General features: G+C 34.0%; 1 protein-coding gene across 1 annotated transcript in view; it reads left to right on the top strand.

Moving 5' to 3' along the window:
- The window catches only part of LOC143232044 (uncharacterized), a 115,745-nt gene that overhangs the window by 37,431 nt on the left and 52,656 nt on the right, over positions 1 to 25,658 (top strand). The window contains exon 2 of the mRNA XM_076467055.1: positions 6,029 to 8,067. Coding sequence (XP_076323170.1) covers positions 6,192 to 8,067 — 1,876 coding nt within the window. The 5' untranslated portion in view covers positions 6,029 to 6,191. The remainder of the gene's footprint in view (positions 1 to 6,028; positions 8,068 to 25,658) is intronic.

The raw sequence follows: 25,658 nt of genomic DNA, 5'->3' as shown, positions 1-25,658 counted from the left end.
TTATTTTCATGAGCTAAAACTGATAAGTACTATAGACATGGGGTCAAAATGGGGATTTGTAGCTTGAAAAAATTATATAGATACCATCTCCAGCATAGTTTGTTTGCTTTTTTCGAGTTCTTAGTTGTAAGTTTTTTTAAAATATAATTTTTAAATTTGATTCAACTTGTTTCTGTACTTTGTTTAGATTCGTTTTTAAATATAAAATAAATTATCTTGTTAGTATACAATACTGTGAAAAGTGTTAGGACAAAGTCAAAAATTAGATTTCAGGCTACTTTTTAAAGAACAATGGACAGTAAATCACATGTGAAACATCAATATGTTATTAAACTTCGTATTTGGTACAATAGAAACTTAGTGGAAGTGATTGAGTTCAGTAAACAGTTAATATTTTATGTTTCTCTCTTTTCCTATAACCACAGACAATCTTTCAGACATTGTTGCAACATCAAAGGGTCCCTTAGGGTTTTACTCCAGATGTCTAATATATTCTCATCATTCTTTTTGGAACTAATCTTTGATTTTTGTCAAGTTTTTGTTATATGAAATTCCAGATCTGTTCAGTGCTACTGAGGTGGGGTTTCTATGGGTACCATTGCACTCATTTGAATGACTTCATCAATTTCTTTCTTAGATAAGTAATTTGTACATTGGTTGGATGAATGTTTAGCATCATTATTTTTTTGGGAGTAAAATCCTTTACTAATAATACACAAAGCACTGGCTACACCATGACGGATTAGTACCTGATGCTACTTGTGTCTACTGTCGCTTCGGCAGAAAAAACACACCGTAAACCATCACACTGTCTCCCCCATGCTTCATAGTAGATGCTATTCATCGAGATAACTTTTTCCCACTGTACTTACAACCTACCCTTTGAACCAGATATTCCAAACTTGGATTCATGTATCCATAACCATATCATCCTTTTCCAATCATCAACAGACCAGTTTTTATACTTTTAAAGCAACTTTCAGTCTCTTGACAATATTTGAAGATCAACGTGAAGGATTTTTAGCTGCTACGTGATGAAATATTCCATTCTCATTGAGTCTTCTTAATACTGTAGATCTGGACACTTTTATGTCATTTGGTACATAGTTATTTATCTCATGCTCGAGATCAGTGGTAGTCTTCCTTCTGTCCTGACAACGAAGACATTTAACATCAGTATCATTGAGTTTAGGTGTTCTGCTTCTTCCTTTCCTATTTTCAGACTTAACTGTCTCGATCTCACGATCTAAGGTGTACGTGACGATGTTTGGGGAGCATTTCAAGTCTGTAGGAATTTGTCGGAGAATCTAACCAGCATCATGTAAAGCTTTTATGTGAACTCTCTGCTCTACTGACAATTCTTTACGATTTTTGTGTCATATGACAACAAAACATAATGTACACGGTGTTAAAAACCCTGTTTTATCAAGGTGTTTTAGTGAAGTGCTATTAAATTGATTTATTCTAGTATACAACAGTATCATATACTAACTTTTAACTAGCTTCTTTCTATATAGTTAAGACACTGCATGGGGTATCATGACAGTTGTTCAAACCCTAAATTTGATTAGTATATTTATTTAAGCAGAATCCTTATGACATGCTTTTGATACAAATAAGGGAATTCTAAAGAATGATAAGTATTCTCACCTTGTCTCATTCACTTGTTAACATGGATCAGCGGATCATTACTGTAACGTTGAAATTTACATTCTGTAATGGCATGGAAGAATTAGCTTCATAAAATAGAAAGAATAACTAAATATTATTTAGTTATAACGCTTTTGCACAGTACTGTACGTTTAACAGGTTGTAGAGGTTAAGCAGATTCAATATGCATATTATATGATGAAGGAAACTATTTTTATTCATCACATGAACGTCAAATCACACTCTGACTTGTTAGAGTCTGGGTCAGACTGAAGTCGTCTGTTCACATATACATCTTGAGCAAAAGTACCTTTGTAGTACATCTGATCTTTTAGATACAAAAAAGTTGTATGCCGTTCTAAAGAATTGCCATTTTTCGTATAAATACGTAGTAAATTAGAAATTATCTTTCAACATTCCCTCTTCAATATGGATTATGTCTAATTGACCAGTTTCGTGCACAGTTGGTTAATAGAATAGTCGGAGGTAACTATTATGTATAAATGTAACGATTATAAACATAAAGATGATAAACTTACCATAATGGTTAATATATATAAACACAAGGAGAACAAACTTACTATTATAGTTATTATGTATACATATAATGTTAACAAACTCAGTATGATGGTTATTATGTATACATATAATGTTAAAAAACTGAGTATGATGGTTATTATGTATACATATAATGTTAACAAACTGAGTATGATATTTGTTTTATATTAATACAGAAAGTATGAACACACTACGGTGGTAATTATGTATAAACACAAAGATAACAAACAGATTATAAATACTAATCTTATAGACGTACATCACACTTAAAAAGGCAACTCTAGATTATTTTCTTACATGAAAATTTTTGTACTATTCTTGTATATGCAATGAATTTTGAGCAGTGATTCCGATAAAACAAATGTTAGGGATTCCAGACAGTGCTAAATATAACAAAATCTATACTAAACAAGCCACATATTGTATTGCAATGCTAGAACACAGTAAATAGAAATCTAAGGATCTAATAGAATGTAAAAGTGAGCTTAACAATTATTAAAAGTGAAGTTCGGAATGCGCTTCTTTCAACTCCATTATAATCTAATATTTCTATATGATGACGATAAACTTCTTCGCATTTTTCGTCAATGCTGAAATCCATGTTCAGTTTATTGAAGCGAACATTTAAGCACATGAGCAAATCAATAATAACATATATTGCAATGTGAGATTCAAACAGTTCTTATTTTGCTGACAAATTTGGTTGAACAGAAAATCTTTTCAGGTTTCTGTCGCCCCTCCCCTGTTTTATCGCTTCACTGCAGCATTTAATGAGTTTTCTCATATATAGTAAAATTGATGTTCTGTCAAAAGCAGTCGGTGACGTATGTAGACCTGCGTTTATACTGATCTCGGCTTTCAACTGAGCGTGAATGCTCGGAGCTAGCGAAACATCACGATGCTGAATTTACAGATATCTGCAAATTGATACTTGAATAGCCGTAATGGTTTGGCACAATTCACCCACAGGCCTTAACAGTTCAGCAGCCAGTACTGTTTCAGGAGTAGGGAGTGGCTAATGATGGTGGGATGGGGCAAAAGGAAGTAAGTAGAGTTGTCCAGAAGAAAAATGGAGTCGATAGATGACAGACACAAGTAGTCTTTATAAAATACACAGCCATAACTCCATCTATTAAAGAGTTATGGCCACGACTTATATGAATGTTTAGTCATGGGGTGAAAATATTGAAGTGGAGCTGTTTTTATAAAATAGCACGAATATGAATAATCATTCTTTAGAAATAACAACAATAATAACAATGATTTCACGTTTCACACGCATGAAGGTTACTAATTTCTTTGAATGTATTGCATGCAGCATTAATTAATAGCCTTAACTAAGCCTAACAACAACAATGACTTCACGTTTTATACGCACGGAAGTCACTAGTTTCTTTGACACTACTGCATGCAACATTTATACCTTAACTAGGCCTAACAACAACCATGATTTCACGTTTTACACACACGGAGGTCACTAGTTTCTTTGACACTACTACATGCAAAATTAATACCCTTAACCAGGCTTAACAACAACCATGATCTCACGTTTCACACACACGGATGTCGCTCGTTTCTTTGACTGTACTGTATGCAACGTTAATACCCCTAACTAGGCCTAACAACAACAATGATTTCACGTTTCACACTAAAGGAGGTCACCAGTTTCTTCGATTGTACTGCGTAAAATATTAACACCCTTAACTACGTCTAACAACAACAATAAATTCACGTTTTACACGAACGGAGATCACTAGTTTCCTTGGCTGTAATGCGACACTAATGCTTTTATATAGGCATATTCTTTATATGTATTTTGTAATACGTAAACTCATAGTCTTGTATCTTTGTCTTGTTGGTATTATCTAACTATGCCACTCATGTATATTCAACAAATTGTTTTAATTCTAAGGTTTCTGATCATGGGTCACAAAGCTACAGATCTAAGAAGTTTCTAAGTGATTCGCATATGAAGCTCAAGTAAATTGGTTTTATTACTACTAACTTAACTAATGTCTGATCCCTAAAAGTCTTAGAATTAGTAGAGTTTATCAACTTATAAAAACACTTGCTAAGTAAATAGTTTTCTTTTAAAATACTCTGTAGTTAACTGTTTCATTATATTTTTATTTCATGATTATAAAATAACCCCAAGAAGTAATACAAAGTAAACAGGCTACAACATAAATGTTCGAGTGTTGACATTGTATGGCTATTTTCAAATGTGATTTTGGTGTGATACATCAAACTGTTTTGAATTCATTTCTTTTTATCACTACAAATGCGAATTTCAGCAAAACAAGAAGCTACTGCAGAACAAGTCAAAAACTATACATGAACATATACTTAAAGATTGCTGTATTTTCCATTTACAGAATACGAATTTTCTGACCTGCTATTTACACAATTCATTGCCTATATAGCAAGTATACTTTGTAAAATAAGTCCTATTCAAAGCCGACTGGACTGTCATCATAGCAAATCGAAATACTTCCCTGGAGTATTTGTATGCTATGAAATTAGTTTCCAGAAGCCATTATTTTCCACTTTTGATAGTATTTTGTTTTCTAAATATTTCCATGGTTCCATATGTAACCTGAACTTTTCCATCACCTTAACATATTTTTGAATTATCCTGTACTTCGTTATTTCCTCTATACTTGGTCAGTCAGTACATACATAATTAACACCTTTTAAGACTAGAGTGTTTGTTTTGTTTGTTCTTAGGGACAGAGCTACACTGTGGACTATTTATGTTCTGCCCACCACTGTACTACAATCCGGTTTTTAACGTTATCTACCTACAGTGTTACCGCTGTGCCACTTTGGGGCAGACTAAGGAGAGCGATATTTGTGTATGAAACTGATATTGACACGTACAATTTATTTGATGTGTAACACTAAACAAGGCAATATTTTGTTGAGGAAATATAGTAGCTTTTCCAAAATGGCTATATATATATATAATAATAATAAATTAATAATTTGTCAAATTGTTTACATCTGGGTACCTCAGTAAAATAAAGGAATATAATAATTATATAATGAAAGGAAAAATTCAGGAGTTTAAGTTTAATGAAGATGTTACTTTAGGTGATGAAAGACTGTTGCAAAAAAAAGAGAATATTTAAGTTAACTATAATTATTTCACATCATTGTCTTGATTTAGTTTTACAGTTTTAGTTTCGCAAGCAAGGTATATAAGATTCACAGTGAAATATTCTAAATATACACATAGCTACTGAACTTGAGAACTTCAGAGGTACGCGCTGATTTTAGAATGTTTCTCATTTGTTAACAAAGTGATAATGAAAGTGGATATCTATTCGTCTTCTTATTATTTAACGTTTTAGACTTTTCTTTAATCGAAAGCAATTCTTCTTATTGTTTAACCCCACATACACAGGGCATTGAATTCCACGTGTCTTTCTTATCACTCACTCAAATTATAGTTTTAAGTTTTTTCAATGAACGCCTCGTAAGAAGCGTAGTTAACACTTAATTTACGGTAGCTGTTCATAGTTTGTTCAAACTGAGTGTTCCTCCCTGCTGTGTGTGTGCGTGTGTGTAGTTTTCTCACAGCAAAGCCACATTGGGCTATCTGCTGTGTTCTCCGAGGGGAATTGAACCCCTAAATTCAGCGTTGTAAATCCGTAGATTTTCCGCTATACCAGCAAGTAATTTCAGTAAAGTCAGTTAAACAAAAACAAATTTAATTTGTAATCAAACTACAGTTCACTTAATTTAGTTTTCAAGCATTCTCAGTTAGACTGTTTAGGGTAGTGAACCCACTTGAATTAATTGTCTCTTTCACCTCCAGGTAACGAATGACCACCGGACCTATCTTGTTGCTGTTGGCCAGGTGCAATGAAGAAAGGACGTTAACCCTAGTGAGCTGCTAACCCTTCAGCCTTTAAATATCCATCTATTTGTAACGCTTCGTCGGGTTAGTTTTTTTTTAGAAAAATAAACGTTCACCAGAAATGAGTGCCTCAGATTCTGCTGCCACGAAACAGGATGCCAACACGATCCAAAAGCGTTTTAGTTTGTTGCAGCTTTTAAAAGAATCTGAACACGAGATGGAGCCACAAGAGCGATCGCTTTGCCAAGAAGTGACCAATCAAAAGCCAACACAAGCGACGACGTCGACATTATCGCCAAGAGAGAGGTGGGAGCAGTTGCATGGTGGTGTAGTTAACGTTGCGTTTGAAGATGAGTGTACTCCAGAAACAAATTGTGAGGTTTTGATAAAGCAGTCAGTAGGAAAATTGACCCGAAGTCGTGACGAAATTAGTTATGAAAGAAAGGAGAGTCTGAGCCTGACAGACTATAGCAAATCGCTTCCCGTTCGAAGAAAAATATTTCGACCTGGACAACGTTACGTCCCTGTGAAAACTCTGTCAGCGTCATGCTTCGACGCTGCTGCAGCCTCGAACGTACCAGAAAGGTATAGTGTCAGTGATACAGACCCATCTGAAGGAAACTGTTCATATACTTGTGGTTCTTCATTCGAGCCTCAGAATTGGTCTGAGCAACAGGGAACTACCGTACTCGATCCGGGGGAATGCCCCAACGTTTCTTGTGACATCGAGCTTGGAGGATTAGAAGGAAGGTTTTTATTTAAAGAAGATTGTTCTGACATCACTAACCTTAACCTAATATCCAACGAAAACAGTGATGTCCCGCCTGTAGCTCTAGGTCACTTTTCATCTCGACAGGACAAGAGGCCGGACGCTGAGGGGTGTGGCTTCAGTGCGGAAGTCGATAGGTCTACTGACGATACCGATGTGGTTGGTAGCTCGAGTCATAGGCAGGGACATAGCAATTTTGAGCGTGATAGGGACGGAAAAGGATCTACGGCTGCTCGCAAAAAATACAAAATACAAAGGATAGGTGTATTTTATAGTGACACAGCACAGTGCGGGGTAGTAACTTCAGGGAAGGAAGACATACCTTCATCATCAGTTCGTAGTGCAGAGCCAATTAGTTCTCGAACCTCTGTAAAACCACCACCGAGGAGGCGTCGTTTTTCGAATTCTCCTGGAAGACGCACCCCAAGGAACGCAGCTACCCTGACAAATCCCAGGGTTTGTGCAGAACCAGATCAGAAAAATGTTGGTTCGCAACAATCTTTTGTAAAGTTAATTGAAACGTCTATCGTGGGTAGACCACCTGTAGTGTCGGAAGTTATGGCCCGAAGCTCGGTAACAGGAGACGGCCTTATCAGAAACCAACAAAACAGTGAGACTCCTGGCTCCGCCCTTGGGGTCGAAAGGAGAGGAGGCACTGGTCGTCCAGTTAACGAAAACAATATGGCACAACGTGGAGATCGACGGGAAAACCCGCCACCACAACTTCCAGTAGATGGTTATACACAAGTGGATACTACCCCTAACCCAGACGTCTTGCCCGATATTCTTAACTCACATCTACCCCCACCCTATTCTACACTCCCTCCACCTTCCAACAGACGTTTACCTCCCCCCACACATCCGCCACCTCCACCTCCGATACCCCATGGACCCCCTGTTTATGTACCCGCCGGACCTATGACTGCACTCTGTTCACCTCCTAATACGGGAAGGTCAGTGCGAGGTGGTCGAAGTGGATTTCGACCTTTTCCTCCACGAGGAAGAAACAGACCCACGGCTGTAGGAACTAACTATACTACAGCTGTAGCCTCCGAGAGCGATGAACCCAAGCACTGTTGTGGTGTAATTGTCACTCAGACGGTCAGCATTCGATGGTTTATTGTGATGATTGCATTTGTAGGACTTTGCTGCGCCATTGTTGGTACAGTACTTGGAGCACTTAAGGCAACAGGTCGAGAGCACTTGACTGTATCACTTTTAATGATTGGTAAGTTTTGCTCTTGGTGTTCTCTGATAAGATGTGTGCGTGTTTCTTGTAGCAAAGCCACATTGGGCTATCTGCTGAGTCTACCGAGGCTGATAAGATGTACGCATCTTTATAAAAATTCTGTCTGCTTGTGTTCTTAAATATTAAATTTTATTTATCATATTGTAACGAAACTCATATTGTTTATTTAGATAATAATTTAGGTGATTTAAATCCATGTAAAACCAATGAACTAATTTACTAATTAGTACTGTTGTAGTAGTAACCCTAGAGCAAAGTACAACTAATAAACTATTTTACTGACACCACAGTAATTGTGGTAACTCCAAATTCAAGTACAACTAATAAAGTATCTACTGATAAGCACTCTAGTAGTAATAACCCTAAACCAAAGTAAAACTAACAGACTAATTTAGTGGTTAGTACTGTCGTAATATTATAATACTAGATAAATGTAAAAGTAATAGACTAATTTAAGAGTAGTACTGTAGTAATAGTATAATACTAGATTAAAGTACAACTAATAAACTATCCTACTACTGTAGTAGTAGTAACACATAGTAGAAGTAGTGGTAACAATAAATCAAAATACAACAAATAAACTAACTTACCACTGTAGTAGTAGTAGTAACACATAGTAGAAGCAGTGGTAACAATAAGTCATACAACTAATAAACGGACTTACTACTGTAGCAGTAGGAGTAACACATAGTAAAAGTAGTAGTAACACTAAACCAAATTACAACTAATAAACTAACTTACCACTGTAGTAGTAGTAACACATTGTAGTAGTGGTACCACTAAACCAAAATACAACTAATAAACTGACTTACCACTGTAGTAGTAGTAACACATAGTAGAAGTAGTGGTACCACTAAACCAAAATACAACCAATAAACTAACTTAACACTGTAGTGGTAGTAGTAGTAGTAGTAGTAACACATAGTAGAAGTAGTGGTAACACTAAACCAAAATACAACAAATAAACTAACTTACCACTGTAGTAGTAGTAGTAACACATAGTAGAAGCAGTGGTAACAATAAGTCAAAATACAACTAATAAACGGACTTACTACTGTAGCAGTAGGAGTAACACATAGTAAAAGTAGTAGTAACACTAAACCAAATTACAACTAATAAACTAACTTACCACTGTAGTAGTAGTGGTACCACTAAACCAAAATACAACTAATAAACTGACTTACCACTGTAGTAGTAGTAACACATAGTAGTAGTGGTACCACTAAACCAAAATACAACTAATAAACTGACTTAACACTGTAGTAGTAGTAGTAACACATAGTAGAAGTAGTGGTAACACTAAACCAAAATACAACCAATAAACTAACTTAACACTGTAGTAGTAGTAGTAGTAGTAGTAACACATAGTAGTAGTGGTACCACTAAACCAAAATACAACCAATAAACTAACTTAACACTGTAGTAGTAGTAGTAGTAGTAGTAACACATAGTAGAAGTAGTGGTAACACTAAACCAAAATACAACTAATAAACTGACTTACCACTGTAGTAGTAGTAACACATAGTGGAAGTTGTGGTAACACTAAACCAAAATACAACAAATAAACTAACTTACCACTGTAGTAGTAGTAGTAACACATAGTAGAAGCAGTGGTAACAATAAGTCAAAATACAACTAATAAACGGACTTACTACTGTAGCAGTAGGAGTAACACATAGTAAAAGTAGTAGTAACACTAAACCAAATTACAACTAATAAACTAACTTACCACTGTAGTAGTAGTAACACATTGTAGTAGTGGTACCACTAAACCAAAATACAACTAATAAACTGACTTACCACTGTAGTAGTAGTAGTAACACATAGTAGAAGTAGTGGTACCACTAAACCAAAATACAACTAATAAACTAACTTAACACTGTAGTAGTAGTAACACATAGTGAAAGTTGTGGTAACACTAAACCAAAATACAACTAATAAACTAACTTACCACTGTAGTAGTAGTTACACATTGTAGAAGTAGTGGTAACACTAAACCAAGGTACAACTAATAAGCTAAATTTTTAATCGTTATAGGTCTTAATTTTTCTAGTATAATTATATAAATGATGTTAGTATTTTTAGTCTATGATACAGGATTGACTTCATTAGTATAAAAGTTAGTTTTTTATCTGTATAGTTAACTTCCGTTTAATCAGAAATTTTTAATAGTCATTCTAAACTTGGAGGTATATTTTGTAACTCATCACAATTATCACAAATATTAACAAAAATTTCATAATTACATACTTTGGATATAAACAATATCAAATTTATCTAGGCTTTTAATGAAAGATATAATTTAGTCCAAAGTTCAGAAATTGGAACAAGGGCTGTGAAATGCTCAAACAATCCTCATCATATTGTTAAGCTACTATATTTACTGTACACTACCTTCAATAGTTTCACGAGAAATTCAAAATGAAGGAAACTGGAAGCTGAATAAATTGAAACTGTCAAGTTTGTTCCATTAATATTTTATAATAGAATTAAGTGACGTATATTTATTTCTTAATCAAGTGACTCAGCATATAGATTAAAGATTAAACTACGATTTATGCAATGACAAACTACAATAGAATAGTAGTAAACAGTTTACAAAGACGTATGATAAGGAATATAAATCAAAACTTGCTTATATGTTTGTATGATATTTGTATGTATATCTTAAAGCAGTTTTTTTATAGAAAATAATATGTATATGAATGAAAATAGTTTTGTCAATAAGATAGGTTGGTATGTATAAGGTTAAACAGTTTTGTGAATAAGATATTGGGTATATAATAATTCGAATAATTTTTTAAATAAGATATATGTGTATATATAGTTTGTTTTTGAATTTCATGCAAAGCTATACGAGGATTATCTGCGCTAGCCGTCCCTAATTTAGCAGTGTAAGAATAGAGGGAAGGCAGCTAATTATCACCACCCACCTCCAACTCTTGGGCTACTCTTTTACCAACGAATGGTGGGATTGACCGTCACATTAAAATGCCCCCACGGCTGAAAGAGCGAGCATGTTTGGTGTGACGGGGATTCGAACCCGCAACCCTTGGATTATGAGTCGAGTCCCTTAACTACCTGGCCATGTCGGGCCTTGTATGTATAGAAGTGTAAATAAAACAGTGTAAAATATACGAAAACCAGACAATATATTCTGAATACTCGTTGTCTTTTTTTTTCAGTTATTTATTAAAGATTGACGAGATAAACATAAAATGATAGCATCTTTGGTATATAGTTTTTGTGTGCTGAGAATAATAGCATTGAGTTTTATATAATGATAAATAGCATTGTATGGCTATTAACTTGATTACAGTTTTTATGCCTGTTTATACGGGCTAGGCAGGTTAAATTTATTCTATGGGGAAAATAAATATAGAATACTTACACACGAAATAGGTAGTAATAGGCAAGGATAACTTGTTTTAATAACACCTAAAAATTAAAAAAATAACGAAACCATGCCCTGATATGTAAATACTTTCCATAATACCTTCGTGTATCAGTATATTATGATATTAAATATCTGTTTTGGAAAGTTAATAATACTGACTTTTATCTTCATTCTAATTTATTTAACTATGCGGGCATTATTACGTTTCTCTCAAAAACAAGATAAACTAGTATCCAGTATTAAGCTTTTGGTAAAAACCATCGGATTATTTTGGAATTGCATATTTTGGTATATTAAGAAATATACTTAACTTTCTATGTATCTATATTATTAAGAAAACAACCCCAGTTATCTTATAATTAATATGTTATCAATAAAGCTATTTAACCTTCTATAGATCTATCTTATAACAAAATTACTTATAATTTGTGTATTTGTTTTATTAATAAAACTACTTAATATTCTAGACTTCTCTTATTGACAAATTTACGTAAACTTCTGTACGTGTATTTTATCAGTAAAATTAATATCCTATACATATGTCTTAATAAAACCTACTTAACCTTCTTGTATATTTATCTTATTAACAGAAACTATGTAAAGTATTACGTATGCACTACGTTTTTCCTAATACTGTTAAACCTTATATAAGCCTATTTTGCTGATAACGTAGATACTTAAAAGGTTAAGTTGTTTTAATAAGATAGTAGTTATATAAAGTTTATTTATTTTTATTTATAGGTGTTAATACATATTAATCAAGTATCCGACATTTGTCCTTGCCTAATACTACATATTTCATGTGTGCATATTATGTATATATTTGCCGGTAGAACAAATTTAACCTGGTGTGTGCACGCGGGTATATATATACTAGAACACACGTACAAATATTATAACCAAGTACTAGCCGTAAATGTAGAACGTTATTGGTCATTAAATAAAATTCGATGCTATTATTCTAAACACGAAACAAATATACAAAAAATTACTGCACATGCGCATCATAAGAACTTTAAAAAATGGCCTTAGCTTAGATTGACTCGACAAAACAGATAATATTTGAAAATTGGCGAATGATTCCTAAAAACCAGTTGATTAATTGTTTCCTCACCAGGGATTTCCCCTTTTGCGATAATAATCGTCTGACAACGATCAGGTAAAATGTTCTGCAGGTGGTAAAAAGGCTAATACCTCAAGAGAAATGTAACAAGTTACGCTACTAACAAGCAGTGACAAACCACAAACATTACTTCTACATCTGAGAAATAATGTGGCATTCATAACAAAGGTGCTTGATATCATTTTGTCTAACCACAGTAAATAAATGAACAGTGAGCGATATATATGTTTTTCTGCATGCTGTTTTGTTTACTGTAACAAAAAGAATACATTTACTATACATCGTTTTAAAGCAAACACGTCAAAGTGCAGCCTATGTTTTGAGCGAGATATGTGTTTATTTTTATGAGAAATTTGAAAGAAACGAAGTCTGGTGACTAAATTTATCAAAGAGACTCAATAATGATGTAATTGTTTATCTGTACGTATTTTAGCGGTAAATTATTTGTCAATGAAAATATGCGTCTTACTAAATAGTTTCTGCAATAGTAATTCCATTTCAGGCGACAAGGTTGTTTGTTCAGTCGTTATTTCTGAGACCATTGTTGCCTAAACAATGCGTTTAGGCTTAAAGACTGATTTTGTGTATAAGTAATTAAATAATGTTGTAATAACAACAGTTTTCAAATGGAAATAGATGGTAAACATTTCAAACAATGTATTTGAAAACGGTGAATAAATTTATAGACTGAAACGTTCGATTGCGCTATGAAAGTGTAATTTTCTGCTAAAAGCTGAGTGCCTGCGTTTATTTGTCTTTGTACAGCAGACGCTTTAGCCTAAGTCGAGTTTAGTATGTGTTTAGATAATCATCAAGGCTTGAACCCATACATGCCGTTAGATTATTATTTTGTACGTGAGACATGCGCCTAAACTTGATCAACTTTTGAACTAACTATAGAAATAGACTAAAATTATTTAAATACACGCATAATATGTATATTTTAATGATGATATACAACATGGATATTGTTACAACGTAAATGGTGCCCTTTGTTAGAGCTCATTTTTCTCAGAGGATTTTAGATAATTATACCAATAATAATTAAACAACTTTGACCCAGAAAATTACAAGTGACAAGAGCATGTTAAACAAATAAAACACTGAATGCTGTAATTATGATATTTATGAAGAAGGGTCTCTAAGTGCTTTAAGAGATTCGAGGCTCAAACTCATATGCGCGGGAAATTTCAGCGTTTCTGTATGATATCGATCATAGTTTTCTATTCTGATTTTTAATAATACTAGTTGGTACACTGTCAAACAGAATTGGGGCAAGGGCCCCGTGTGCCAAAGCCTACCAACACCTATGCATTTAATCTACGTATATATTATTAAATTTTAACATCATATTTATTTTCTAAATGTGTGTCATTTAAACACATATTTAGTTATTGGTGATATGCAAAGTTCAGGTTATCCAAATCATTATTAAATATTCTCTTATGCTTAAGCCTTTAATATTTTTCTGCTGCGGCATAGTGGCTCATAGAATGGCTCCGATTTTATCTAAACTACAAACATTTAGCTTATAGCTCCGTCATATCGTGATCGTTTCGAGATCCAATTACACTTGTGGAGGTCAGACCCTTTCGATTGATGTGTTTGACAACGCCCGAGGTCTGGTAGATTAGTTTACTCTAATCATGACTAAAATAATTTCAAGTGTTGCGGCTGATTCCCTCTTCTTTCATAAATGACTACTCGTCATGTGTCATATTATGTTTCCCATAGTTAACGAGTTGTGATAAGAACAGCAGCTATAAATTTAGTGACTTAATATAAATGCGATATATCGTAGTAAGTTTAACATCTTGTAAGAAATACGTTATGTCATGTTTAATATCATGTGAGAAGTGTGTTATGTATCAATATGTTTGGTATCTTGTGAGAAATGTTATATGTCGGCAAGTTTAGTATATTGTGGAAAATGCATTAAATCTTTATAACCGGTACTGTTCAAGTTACGAACAATGTAAATGCTATATTCAGCAGTTTAATTGTTTTTCGAAATCTCTTGGCTACATTCGTTGAGTATGCTTAACCACAGTTTCCGTCGTATTTACGTCGTAACATCTAACACATGTAAAACTGTCAGGATTACCAGTACTGTGTTGTTATGCCAAGTATAGGATGTGTTAAAATAGTGATGCGGATTAGTTGGTCAACACGAATCCGTATTTCACCAGAAGACGTTGGCATTCCTTCTTGCAATCTGGAAAATGTGTGTGTGGTGGTCCTGGGAGATATTTATACGCTCCTTTTCAGCACATATTTACGTGCATTCTCATGTGCACATGTACATATTGGTTCACAGTTTTGTTCACAGGTTATTTTTGTGTGCATACGTTTGATTCCAGCTTTTGGTCTCTTGTAATTAATGTTTTAAATGAGGAAAGATTGTTATACCTTTCTATTTCATTATTTAACGCTCCATTCTTTAGTAAAAATCAATAAGAAAGAGTAGATGTTTAATGTAAACCATAGGAAATAGCTTGAGGTGCCAAACTTAAGTACTTGGAGTACTTAAAAATTGAAAACTGTAACATATGGACATTTTAAGTTTAAAAAAAACCTTGTTAATTCTATCAATAAGCAAGGGAATATAAAATTTCCTGCTAGTGATGAATTTCCTTAAAAATGTATGTTTATTGTGGGGAGGACCTCTATTTTGAACAAGGGGGTTATGCAACAACAGAATATGTTTTTTGGTAGAAACTCTTACTAAGTGATTAATATATGTATATGGAAGTGCTTAGAAACATGAACACATTGGATAGTAAAAATTAAAAACATTTCTCCTTATATCTTCTAGTGGGTCTTGATAACATGCTGTTTATATGTGCTCATATGTGTAACTTAGCAATACTACACAAAGTTTTGGAAGATGATTTACATTTATTTTACATTGTCTGATATAATTATAAAATGTATTGCTTAGGAGTGCATGTGAAATTCTAACAGTCTGGAAAAATATTATTATGCCAAAGCCTTCAGACAGTGTCCCTTGGGATTTCATTGCTTTATTAAACTGGAAAACATGAGTATACTGAAGTCTTCTCATTTGGTGTCTTACTAAATTGGAAAACATTATTAAGCCAAAGTACCTTAGCATGCAGTCTATTTAGATTCTATTAGGTTGAGGAATAATTCGTGAGCATTTTTAAATAATTTCATTCAAGCATTACATGCAAGACTATACAATACTTCAATGCATGAACACATTACACCCAAAACATTTATTATGATACTTTATTTCATGTAATACCTAGGTATATAGTATGCATTGTTTTAAACGAAATTGCAAGAAATTAAATGCGAAAAGCAGATGGTGTCGAAAATGTTCAATTTTGTCCACTTGACATTCCATTTAATGAGCTGAAAATGAAAGCAAAAATTAAAGACATATGAAAATCAAACACACCATCTATTAGAGCAAAAAATTATCTACCAAATGACATGAAATATTTTGCAAAAGCTTTTCATTTATGAATATATTTTTTAACTTGAAAAAACGCTCACGAATTATTCCTCAACCCAATATTTTGTTTTGCAGTATTTAGTCAACAATAAGATATGATTAATGTGGAAGCTCAGTTTTTAACTGTCATACTGTAAACCATAGTAGAGTATAAAAGTGTTAGGACAAGAAAATATTTTTTTCATTCCTTCCATTTTATGGGGCTATTTCTTATATGCCCTTACAGAATGTAAATTTCAACACTATGGTAATGCTGCACTGATCCCTGTTGATAGCTGAATGTGCCAGGGTGAGAATATTTGTCATTGTTTAGAATTCTCAAATACTTGTACCAAGGACATGTCCTAAAGGTTCTGCTTAAATGAACATACTGGTCAATTTTAGGGCCTGAAATAAATGTCATGATACCCCATGATGTCTTAACTACATAGAAAAAGCTAGCAAGGAACTAGCATATGGTAGAGGAAATCAGTTTAATAACATTCCATAAATAAATCTCAATAAAAACAGTGTTTAACACTATATATTGTTTTCTTGTCATGCCCTAGCCCAAAAGTATAAAGAATTGTTAGTAGAGCAGAGAGTTTGCATAAAAGCTTTATGTGATGCTGGTTAGACTGACTGACAAATTGCTACAGACTTGAAATGCTCCTCATACACTCTCAGAGAGAAGTAAATCAGAAAATAGGAAAGGAAGAAGCAGAACATCTAAACTCAATGATACTGATGTTAAGTATCTTTGTTTATCCAGCTTTTTGGACAGAAGGAATACTACCACTGATCTGAAGCATGAGATGAACTACCATGTACCAAATGATAAAAAAGTGTCCAGATCTACAGTATCAAGAAGACTCAACAAAAATGGAATATTTGGTTAAATAAGAGTTAAAAACAACCTTCAAATATTGTGAAGAGAATAAGATTTGCTAAAACTATAAAACTGAACTGTTGGTGACTGGCAAAGGGTGTTATAGATGAATAAGTCCAAATTTGAAATATTTGGTTCAAAGCGTAGGTTGTATGTTCAGTGGAAAAAAATGAAATTTTCTTACCTTAATGCATAGAACCTATCATGAAACATGGGGAAGGCAGTGTGATGGTTTAGGAGTGTTTTTTTTTGCTGAGGTGATGAGCAATATTTGCAAAATAGATGGAATAATAGAAAGTAAGTACAGTCAGGTACTAATCCTTGGTATTATTCATAAGGGATTTTATTTTGTTATTATTAACTTGGCAATAAGATCAGTCTTTATAAGGTCATACTGTTTCCTATTTATCTTTTTATTATAAATAGTAAGACCTGTTACTGTTGTATGGACTACATAATGTTTTTGTTATTTAACGTGAACTTGACCCAGTGATAATCAATGTCCCAGTTTTGAGATTCTTTTTCAGGCAGCTGACTTCTTCCTTATGCATTTAAACAAGCTCTAGAATGGAATGTGTTGTTTTATGTTCCACTGGCTGTAAGAGAAGTAAAAAAGAAACTGGATAGCTTTTTTTTTCACCTATTGCTTTTCAAGTTTTGAAAATTAAAAATTCTTTGTTTATATTTTTTAGTATTTAGACAATTCAACGTTTAGTTAAACATATTTCTAAAAAATAACAGGATGGTATGTATTTTTTGTGGTTAACATTATTTTTGTTACTAATAAAAACCAATTTCATTGTTTTTGAAGATAACAACATTCTGAGTTTTGATCATCTCAAAGCCATCCCCAGGATCTAGTTTTTAGCAATATTTTTATATATAATACGAGATTGAATTAATTTTGTGTATGTGAGCTAATAATTACCAAAATATCCCTGTATGTTAAAAAACGCAAGCAAGCAAACAATCAGTCAGGGGGATTTAGGTCACGTGAAAAATATGTCAACTTCTGACTACTGGTCGAAAGTTGGCGGGAAATTTCAGAGGTGTGTTAAGATTAGAAGTTAGAGCAGTTTGGAGGAAGAGGTCAAATGTACCTGACCCTCCTGGGTATTTAACATCAATACCCAAATACCGACACAGTGAAACTTAGAGCAGTGGACGAGAGGTCTAAACGAGTACAGGTGTGGTGCACTGACCTACAAGATTTTCAATGGAGCGTGTGACGGGTAGAGGCATTATTCCCTCACCGTGACCCACACACATACCACCGTTTCCTTCTATTACAGAAACAAGTTTCTAGACATAATTCTAACAGATCACAGCTACTCTGAAGTTCACTACTTCGTATTTGTTGTTAACCTGTGACGAAGTGACTCTGGATTACAAGTAACCTATAAAACAGCATAGCGATAAGCTTGGTTTATACTGAAGTAAACAACGTATTTAAAAAGTTAAATATGAGGCAGAAATAGATGACAGCAATTGTAAACATGTTCATTTATCAGACATTTCGGAATCCATAAACTTTATCATCAGCGATCCGTGTTTGTAAACACCACTCATACACTTTGTTTCTACATGTTCCTGTTTCTAAATACCAGTCATACATGTTGTTTCTACATGTTCCTGTTCCTAAACACCAGTCATACATTTTCCTGTTTCTAAACACCAAATATACCTGTTGTTTTGACGTGTTCCTGTTTCTAAACACCAGTCATACATGTTGTTTCAACATATTCCTGTTTCTGAACATCAGTAACACTTGTTGTTTTTGCATGTTGTTCCTGTTTGTAAATACTAAACATACCTGTTGTTTCTAGATGTTTCTGTTTGTAAACACCAAACGTACATGTTTCTTCATGTTCCTGTTTGTAAACACCAATTACATGTTGTTGTTGTTTTTTTGCGTGAAATACAATAAACATTGTACAGGGTGAGTTAATGCACTTTTCAGAATAAAACTGAACCATTTCTGTAGCCATCGACATTTGATTTATAAATAAGTTCTCAAACTGTGTTTCGTAGAAACTAAAGAAAGTTTATACTTTGAATGTGGCACGTGCTTGGGCTGCAGCAACGTATATAAAAAAAACAACAGAAAATAAACATAGAAATGCTTAAACATCTTATTTTAATCACTTCTTCCAAATTTAACATTTATTTTTACGACTTTTGAGAAAATTGGCTGAAGTACAATTAAGAAAAGTTATAAAATCCGTCGAAAGCTAAAGAAACATAGCTTTGTAACTTTATACAAGTTTAAATTATTTTCGGTGGTTCGTCTCAAACTACCCCAATTAATACATGAAACCCGATGGACACTGTTGCAGAAGACATTGTAGAAGCAGTTGTACTCCTTCCGTTGTTAATTTGCATAAGCTTCTGCTTAAAGCAAGCTATTTATTTAAACCAAGGAGGAGAAGTATATGAAACCAGCAACGAATGCAGCTAATCAAATATACCGATCTTTCTTTCCTACTTGTAACGATAACAATGCATTGTTTCATCAGTAGGTTCCCATGCTGTTAAAAATATAATACTACGTTGTTTCATTAGTTGAGTCTCCACACTGCTATAAAGATTATAATGCAGAGTTTCATTAGTAGGTTCCCATGCTTTTAAAAATATAATTCCGCAAAGTTTCATCAGCTGCTCTCCTTAATGTTAAAAATTCAATACTGCGTTGTTTCATCAGTTGGTCCCCGTAATGTTAAAAATACAATACTGCGTTCTTTCATCAGTTGGTCCATTTGTTGTTAACAATATTTTCGGCCGTAGGATTACATCATATATGTTTCGATAACAGTTTCACTTGAAATGTTGTTATTGCTTTACCAACATGTGTCTCAAACATTATGTTAGATAGAGAGACTCATATACATTTTATGATTTTTTTTTTGTTATTCCTGTTATGAATATCTGTTTTTGAGATCTGATTGCGGTGTGTGTAAAGCACTCTGATTTCAGCTGTTTGGTTTGGACGAATACTTGCAATTTGCCATTGTTTATTTTATCATCATAGTTTACCACTATTTTATAAAATGCAACGCTACAATCAATAAAAGTGGAGTGTTTGTAGTCAATATGTTTGCATATTTTTGTTGTTATGTTAAAAATTTGGTGAAGTGTTGTGTGAATCCTGTTAACATTGTGTTAAGTCTAGTTTTGAAATATCGTTGCTTTAAACCGTAATTCTTATTTACAGTGTGGGAAGAAAAGTTAAAGATTCGTTGCTTGTTTTTAATATCTAATAAGTTATTGAAGATTGCATTAGGCTTAGCGTTTAACGAGTTCAAGAATACTGTAGGCTTGTCTTTTCACGAGTTATTAAAACTAACACTTTCGCGTGTTCATGTTTTTGTTTGTTTTTTTGAAGCATAAATGGTGTGATATTAGTTTAAAATTTTTGTTTTGATACATACAGGATGATTATAAAGAAAGTTTTGCAGTTAAGTACATCATATCTCACATACGGTGTGTGGTAGAAAGGTTAAACTACATAGGATGCTAAGAGCACCATGCGGGTTAAAATACAAGAGCTGTCATATGTTGCCAACGGGGGCGCTACCGTGGTTTCTTTCGCATATTTCTCATGGGTATAAATGGGCCGTCAATTGCAATGCAGCACACTCAGCTAAAACGAAACTGACAAGTGTGAAAGGAGGTGAAATAGTGAGATGTTGTTACACCGAAGGAATCCAATACACAGGGATCGCTAGGGTGTACAACGTCCTTCTTGTTCTAGTGTTGCCGCGCGGAAGTTCATAAAACAAAATAGAGGGCACAGGTTGCACTTATTATAAGCCACGTGGAGTCAGATCACCAACACCTACAGAAATTATTGCCGAAGTCAGTCGTGCAGTAACCGAGCAAACCAGCACGAGTGCAAATGAGCTCAGCAGTGCACGATATGCCACCCGATGTCTGATTTTGACATTTTTAACTGCTTTGCGAATAGCTTAAGGGCTGATGAAGCACACTTCACTCTTTTTGGAAGTGCCAACAGTTGTAACTGCACTATCTGGTCGGAAACTGAGCAACGTGTAACATTTCACGATGCCAAGGTGACGAGGTGATGTGGTTTTGCAACTAACTGTTATCAGACCGTCGTTTTTCTATAGAACCATCAGCAAGTGAATTGTATAGTATATGTTGAACAATAACATGCAACGCTTACAATTAGTATAATTCCCGTACTGTAGAAACGAAATGTGATACACTACGGTTTTCGTGCAGGTGAAACGCCCCACTTCCGAACAGTTGCATCCTTGAGGGTTGGAATTGAGCGAGGCTTCCCACGATATAGACCTTGACTTCAGGTACCCCATAATCAGTGATCTGCTGGTTTTAGTCCCGGTGTACATAGTGGATTTCTGGTCGTGGGAGTACCTGAAGTCACGCCTGTATTGTAGAAGACCTCGCACAGTTCCAGATCTCAAGGTTGCAATTGCCAGAGAAGTGCTTACCATACCATATGAGATGCACATTATTGTTGTAATGTTCGATGTCGCACAGATGCAGTGTATTATGGACGTTGAAGGAGCACATTTGAACAGTTGTTGTGATTAATGAGACATCGGGGCACAGTGGCACACCTGGTGGCAATGTGCGACAACTGTATCTGAGTGATAGCCATTTCTGTGAGACTTCGCTTTCCTGCTCCAGTGTTGTGCTGTGATTTCTGTGTTGTAGAGATTGTTGTGATGGGCTTCGCTTTGCCATGCCTTCCATTAACAGTCATTTGTGGCTGTGCTGAACCTGTTCATGGTTATGTATATATAATAGGTATGGTTGTGCTATTTAATAAAATACTTTAAGACGCTAAATATCAATATCAGTATATTACGGTTCATTTATGAAAAGTATTTATAATTTCATAACTCAGATAGGCGTTTTGATAAAATTTATAGCGATAAACACACAAACACTGAAAAAAATTATTTAAGTTTCCAGTTGTTAGAAGAGGTTACGAGGAGTGAGAAAACAATTAATCATGCACGATATTCAAAATTAGGTGTTGAATGTGTACTTTTCAGTAATTATATGAGATATGTGTGTAGGTGAGTGTGCTCACTGATACTTAGCTGAAAGTCTGAGGACTTATGACACTACGAATAGGATTTCGATAACCCTAGTGAGAAAAGTACAGATAGCCCATTGATAGCCGTTGGGTTAACAACATACGTATACAAAGTACATGAAATTATGGCATTTGCTTTGGTATACGAAGTGTTAACATCTTTACAACTCATTTTGCAAGACGGTCAAAAACTTAAAGAATGTTTGTTGTTGTTGTCAGAAATCAAGTTTTGAAGCTGATTGGTCATTTTTAAACTTTTAGTTTTGGTACAGTTTAATCGTTTTTATACACGTGCATCCGTTGTAACGTTTAGTTATTGTATCTAAAAGACAATTGCAAGGTTTTCTTATCTCGAAAGTTTGCACAGTAAGCCGCATGTGTAACAGATTGACGTGATTTTAAAAGAATAATTTAGTCAATGTAAATTTTGAAGTCCCTATGTATTTGTTCGAATGAAAAAATAAATTGATATTAAGCAAATAGGAACTAAGTATGCAGTTGTCATTTCAAATGATCATTACTCGACTTGTTACTGTAATGATGACTGTACCCAATGGCAACTCAGCCGTTAAAACGGTAATGAAAACTTGTTTGTATAGTTGACTGTGTATAGTGGCCATAGCTTGATGGTTATGATCCTCTGCTCGCACTCTAGGGTCACAAGTTCAAATCCTTGTCCTTTCAGCCGTGGGAGGCGTTTCATGTATCCACCAATTCTAATATTCATTGGTAAAGGAGTAGCCAAAGACTTGGCGGAGAATGATATTGAGTAGATACTTTCTCTTTATTCTATGACTGCTAAATTAGGGACGGCTAGCCTAGATAGTCTTCATGTAGCTTTTCGCGAAAGTCAAAATAAATCAAATGAAACCAAGGAAGTTCTGAAATATGTAGAAATCTGGGAACCACAACAACATTGGCAGGGATGTATATTTGGTCACTGGACCAATGCATGCTTTGATAATCGACTCGTTACACAAACGCACACTTATAAAAAGTGTAATGTATCAACATTGAATCGACTGAATGGTTTCTCTCGCAGTATCAGAGTTTACTACTGGGTTTATTGAACTTACAAGTGAAAGAAATGGGTTAATGCCCCCTGACAGCTTCCGTGAAAATGAAAAATCAGAAAGTATATAGGCATATTTCATTCAATTCCAGCCGAGTGGAGCACTTGTGGAGCCGTCTTTTGAGGTTGTTACAGCTGGCTGAGTCGGCTTCTTATTGCAAGTATTTCTTGCGCGCACGCACACACACACCGACTTGTTCAAATGTCAGAGATGAAAGACCACATTCATCGTTCACAACTTGAAGATTTCGTGACTTTGGCAACATCGTTTTTTAACTCTATATAAATAAAATAGTGCTCCTCTCGAAATGTTAGCGGACATGAACTTCTAATTGTTCTTGATTCCTTTACATGATATAAACTTTCCTAACCATCATGGAGATCTTAACTTGTTCAGATAATATTTCTTTGATGTACCATAACCTATGTATGGCTCGAATATAAACTCTGGTTATTACAGAACAATATCTATGTAGTATGCTGAACATAACATAACATATAGTATGCTGAACATAACTTGGATATTGATTATGAACTTTAACTTTATTGTAAATATAATAAGTAGGTAAATACATACCTACATGTGTATAAAACTCACACATGGATTATCAAATATGAAATTGTCTGATTAAAAGCAACTCTCATAACGACAATGTGACTTACATTTAACAATATTACGTCATAGTTTTTAAATTTAGCAATGTTACATCATGGTGTACCTGACTGAAAGTAACCTTATATAATGATAGTGGCTAAAACATCGCAGTATTATGTCATGATACTAGCTAAAGAAACGCAACAATTACATCATGATAGTGGCTAAACAAGCCAGCATTATACTAGTATAGTGAATATAACAACTTGGTCTTACGCCGTGATACTGGCTCCAGAAAAGTAGCATTACAAAATGATAATGGCTATAGAAGAAATATTACACCATGATATTGACTAAAATAAGGCAAAGATATATGTTAGGGTCTTAAATGATTTAACTTTAAACCATGATAGTGGGTACAAAAAACTTTACACCTCTATACCGGCTAAAAGGAGACAATCTTACATCATGATAGTAGTGGCTAAAAGAAGGCAATATTACGCCATGTTAGTGTATTAAATGATGCAGTTTTGCACCATGATAATGGCTGATTGAAAGTAAACTTACATCATGGCTGTCTGATGCAGACATTGATAGTTTTTACTGTGTGTATGCTAACAGCAAGCTGTACCAGTGATCAAAAGAAGCTAGAAAACTGTAAATGCTGAGGAACGTTTAACAGGAGCTGACAGTCACCCACAGTTAAGTAAGGAGGGTTGGAGAGTTTAATTGGAATACGATAAAAGTTCCTAGTTCGCTTTTGACACCGTAAAAATGTTTGCACTTTCTCTTTGTTCAATTAAGTGCTTTTTGAAGGCAGTAGAAAGACAGCACAGCCGAATAACTAGAGAGAAAATAGCAACAATGTTATTATATTTGACATTATGATGTGTGTTTGTATATATGTATATAGATGAGGTTAAAAACTACAGCAGAATGGGAAAGTAGGAATAAATTATTTGAAAAAAAATTGTATTTCAAATACATTTTATATATATTTTCACACATTAATGATGCTAGGTTAACCTTATATATATTTTTATCGGGGAATACAACAATTTAATTATATTAGTGTATGGGGTATTACGACTTTACTAGCTCTATGCTGTTAGTTAGCCCATGGGATGAGAGGTGTCTCATCATGGAACGTAAGATTCTAGTTGATTAGTAGTAGCATGTAATAATATATTTTTATGTTACATGCTACTACTAATAGAGCAGCATAGAGCAAGCAAAGTCATAATACCCCAAACACTAATATAATTAAATTGTTGTATTTACCGATAAAATATATATATAAGGTTAACCTGGCATCATTAATGTGTGAAAATATATATAAAACTTATTTGAAATATAATTTTTTTTCAGATAATTTCTTCAGCTGATCTGTGATAACTGGTAATACTATATTGATGTTAAAGGTTAAGAGCTGGGATTCTATGTTGTAGTAGTATTTTTATGCTACAGCCTAATAGGGTAGGATATGGGACTCTGATTGATCTCTGATTACACAGGCCTGCAAATTCATAAAAGTTGTTTTAGTTGTACTGACAGATTTTTCCATAACTTAACTACGCAGATTTTGAAAATAATAATTTTTTTCTCTAACATATAATGATTTTTTTTTACAAGTTGGGAAGAACGAACTGAGTTAGATCAAATTGTTATTTTTATGTTCATCACACAAACATTTTTTTTTACTATTATGTCTCTTAACAAAACTACAAACCAAGTGAATAGAAGGAAAGAACATTGTTAAATCTCGTTCATCCTTATTTGTTTTTCTGAAATCTACACGTTGTGGTCTTATGTATTGGGTTTATGACGTTTTGTGAAAACTCTGTACGTGATGGAGAAAACTTTATGTCATTTCCGGATTCAACATACAGGAATTACAGTAGAACATATTAATGTGTAACGCTACGAAAACTTTGGTTGTATATATTCG

This window comes from Tachypleus tridentatus, chromosome 11 (assembly GCF_004210375.1).
Source record: "Tachypleus tridentatus isolate NWPU-2018 chromosome 11, ASM421037v1, whole genome shotgun sequence".
NCBI lineage: Eukaryota > Metazoa > Arthropoda > Merostomata > Xiphosura > Limulidae > Tachypleus > Tachypleus tridentatus.
This window is presented reverse-complemented; position numbering and strand designations above follow the sequence as displayed.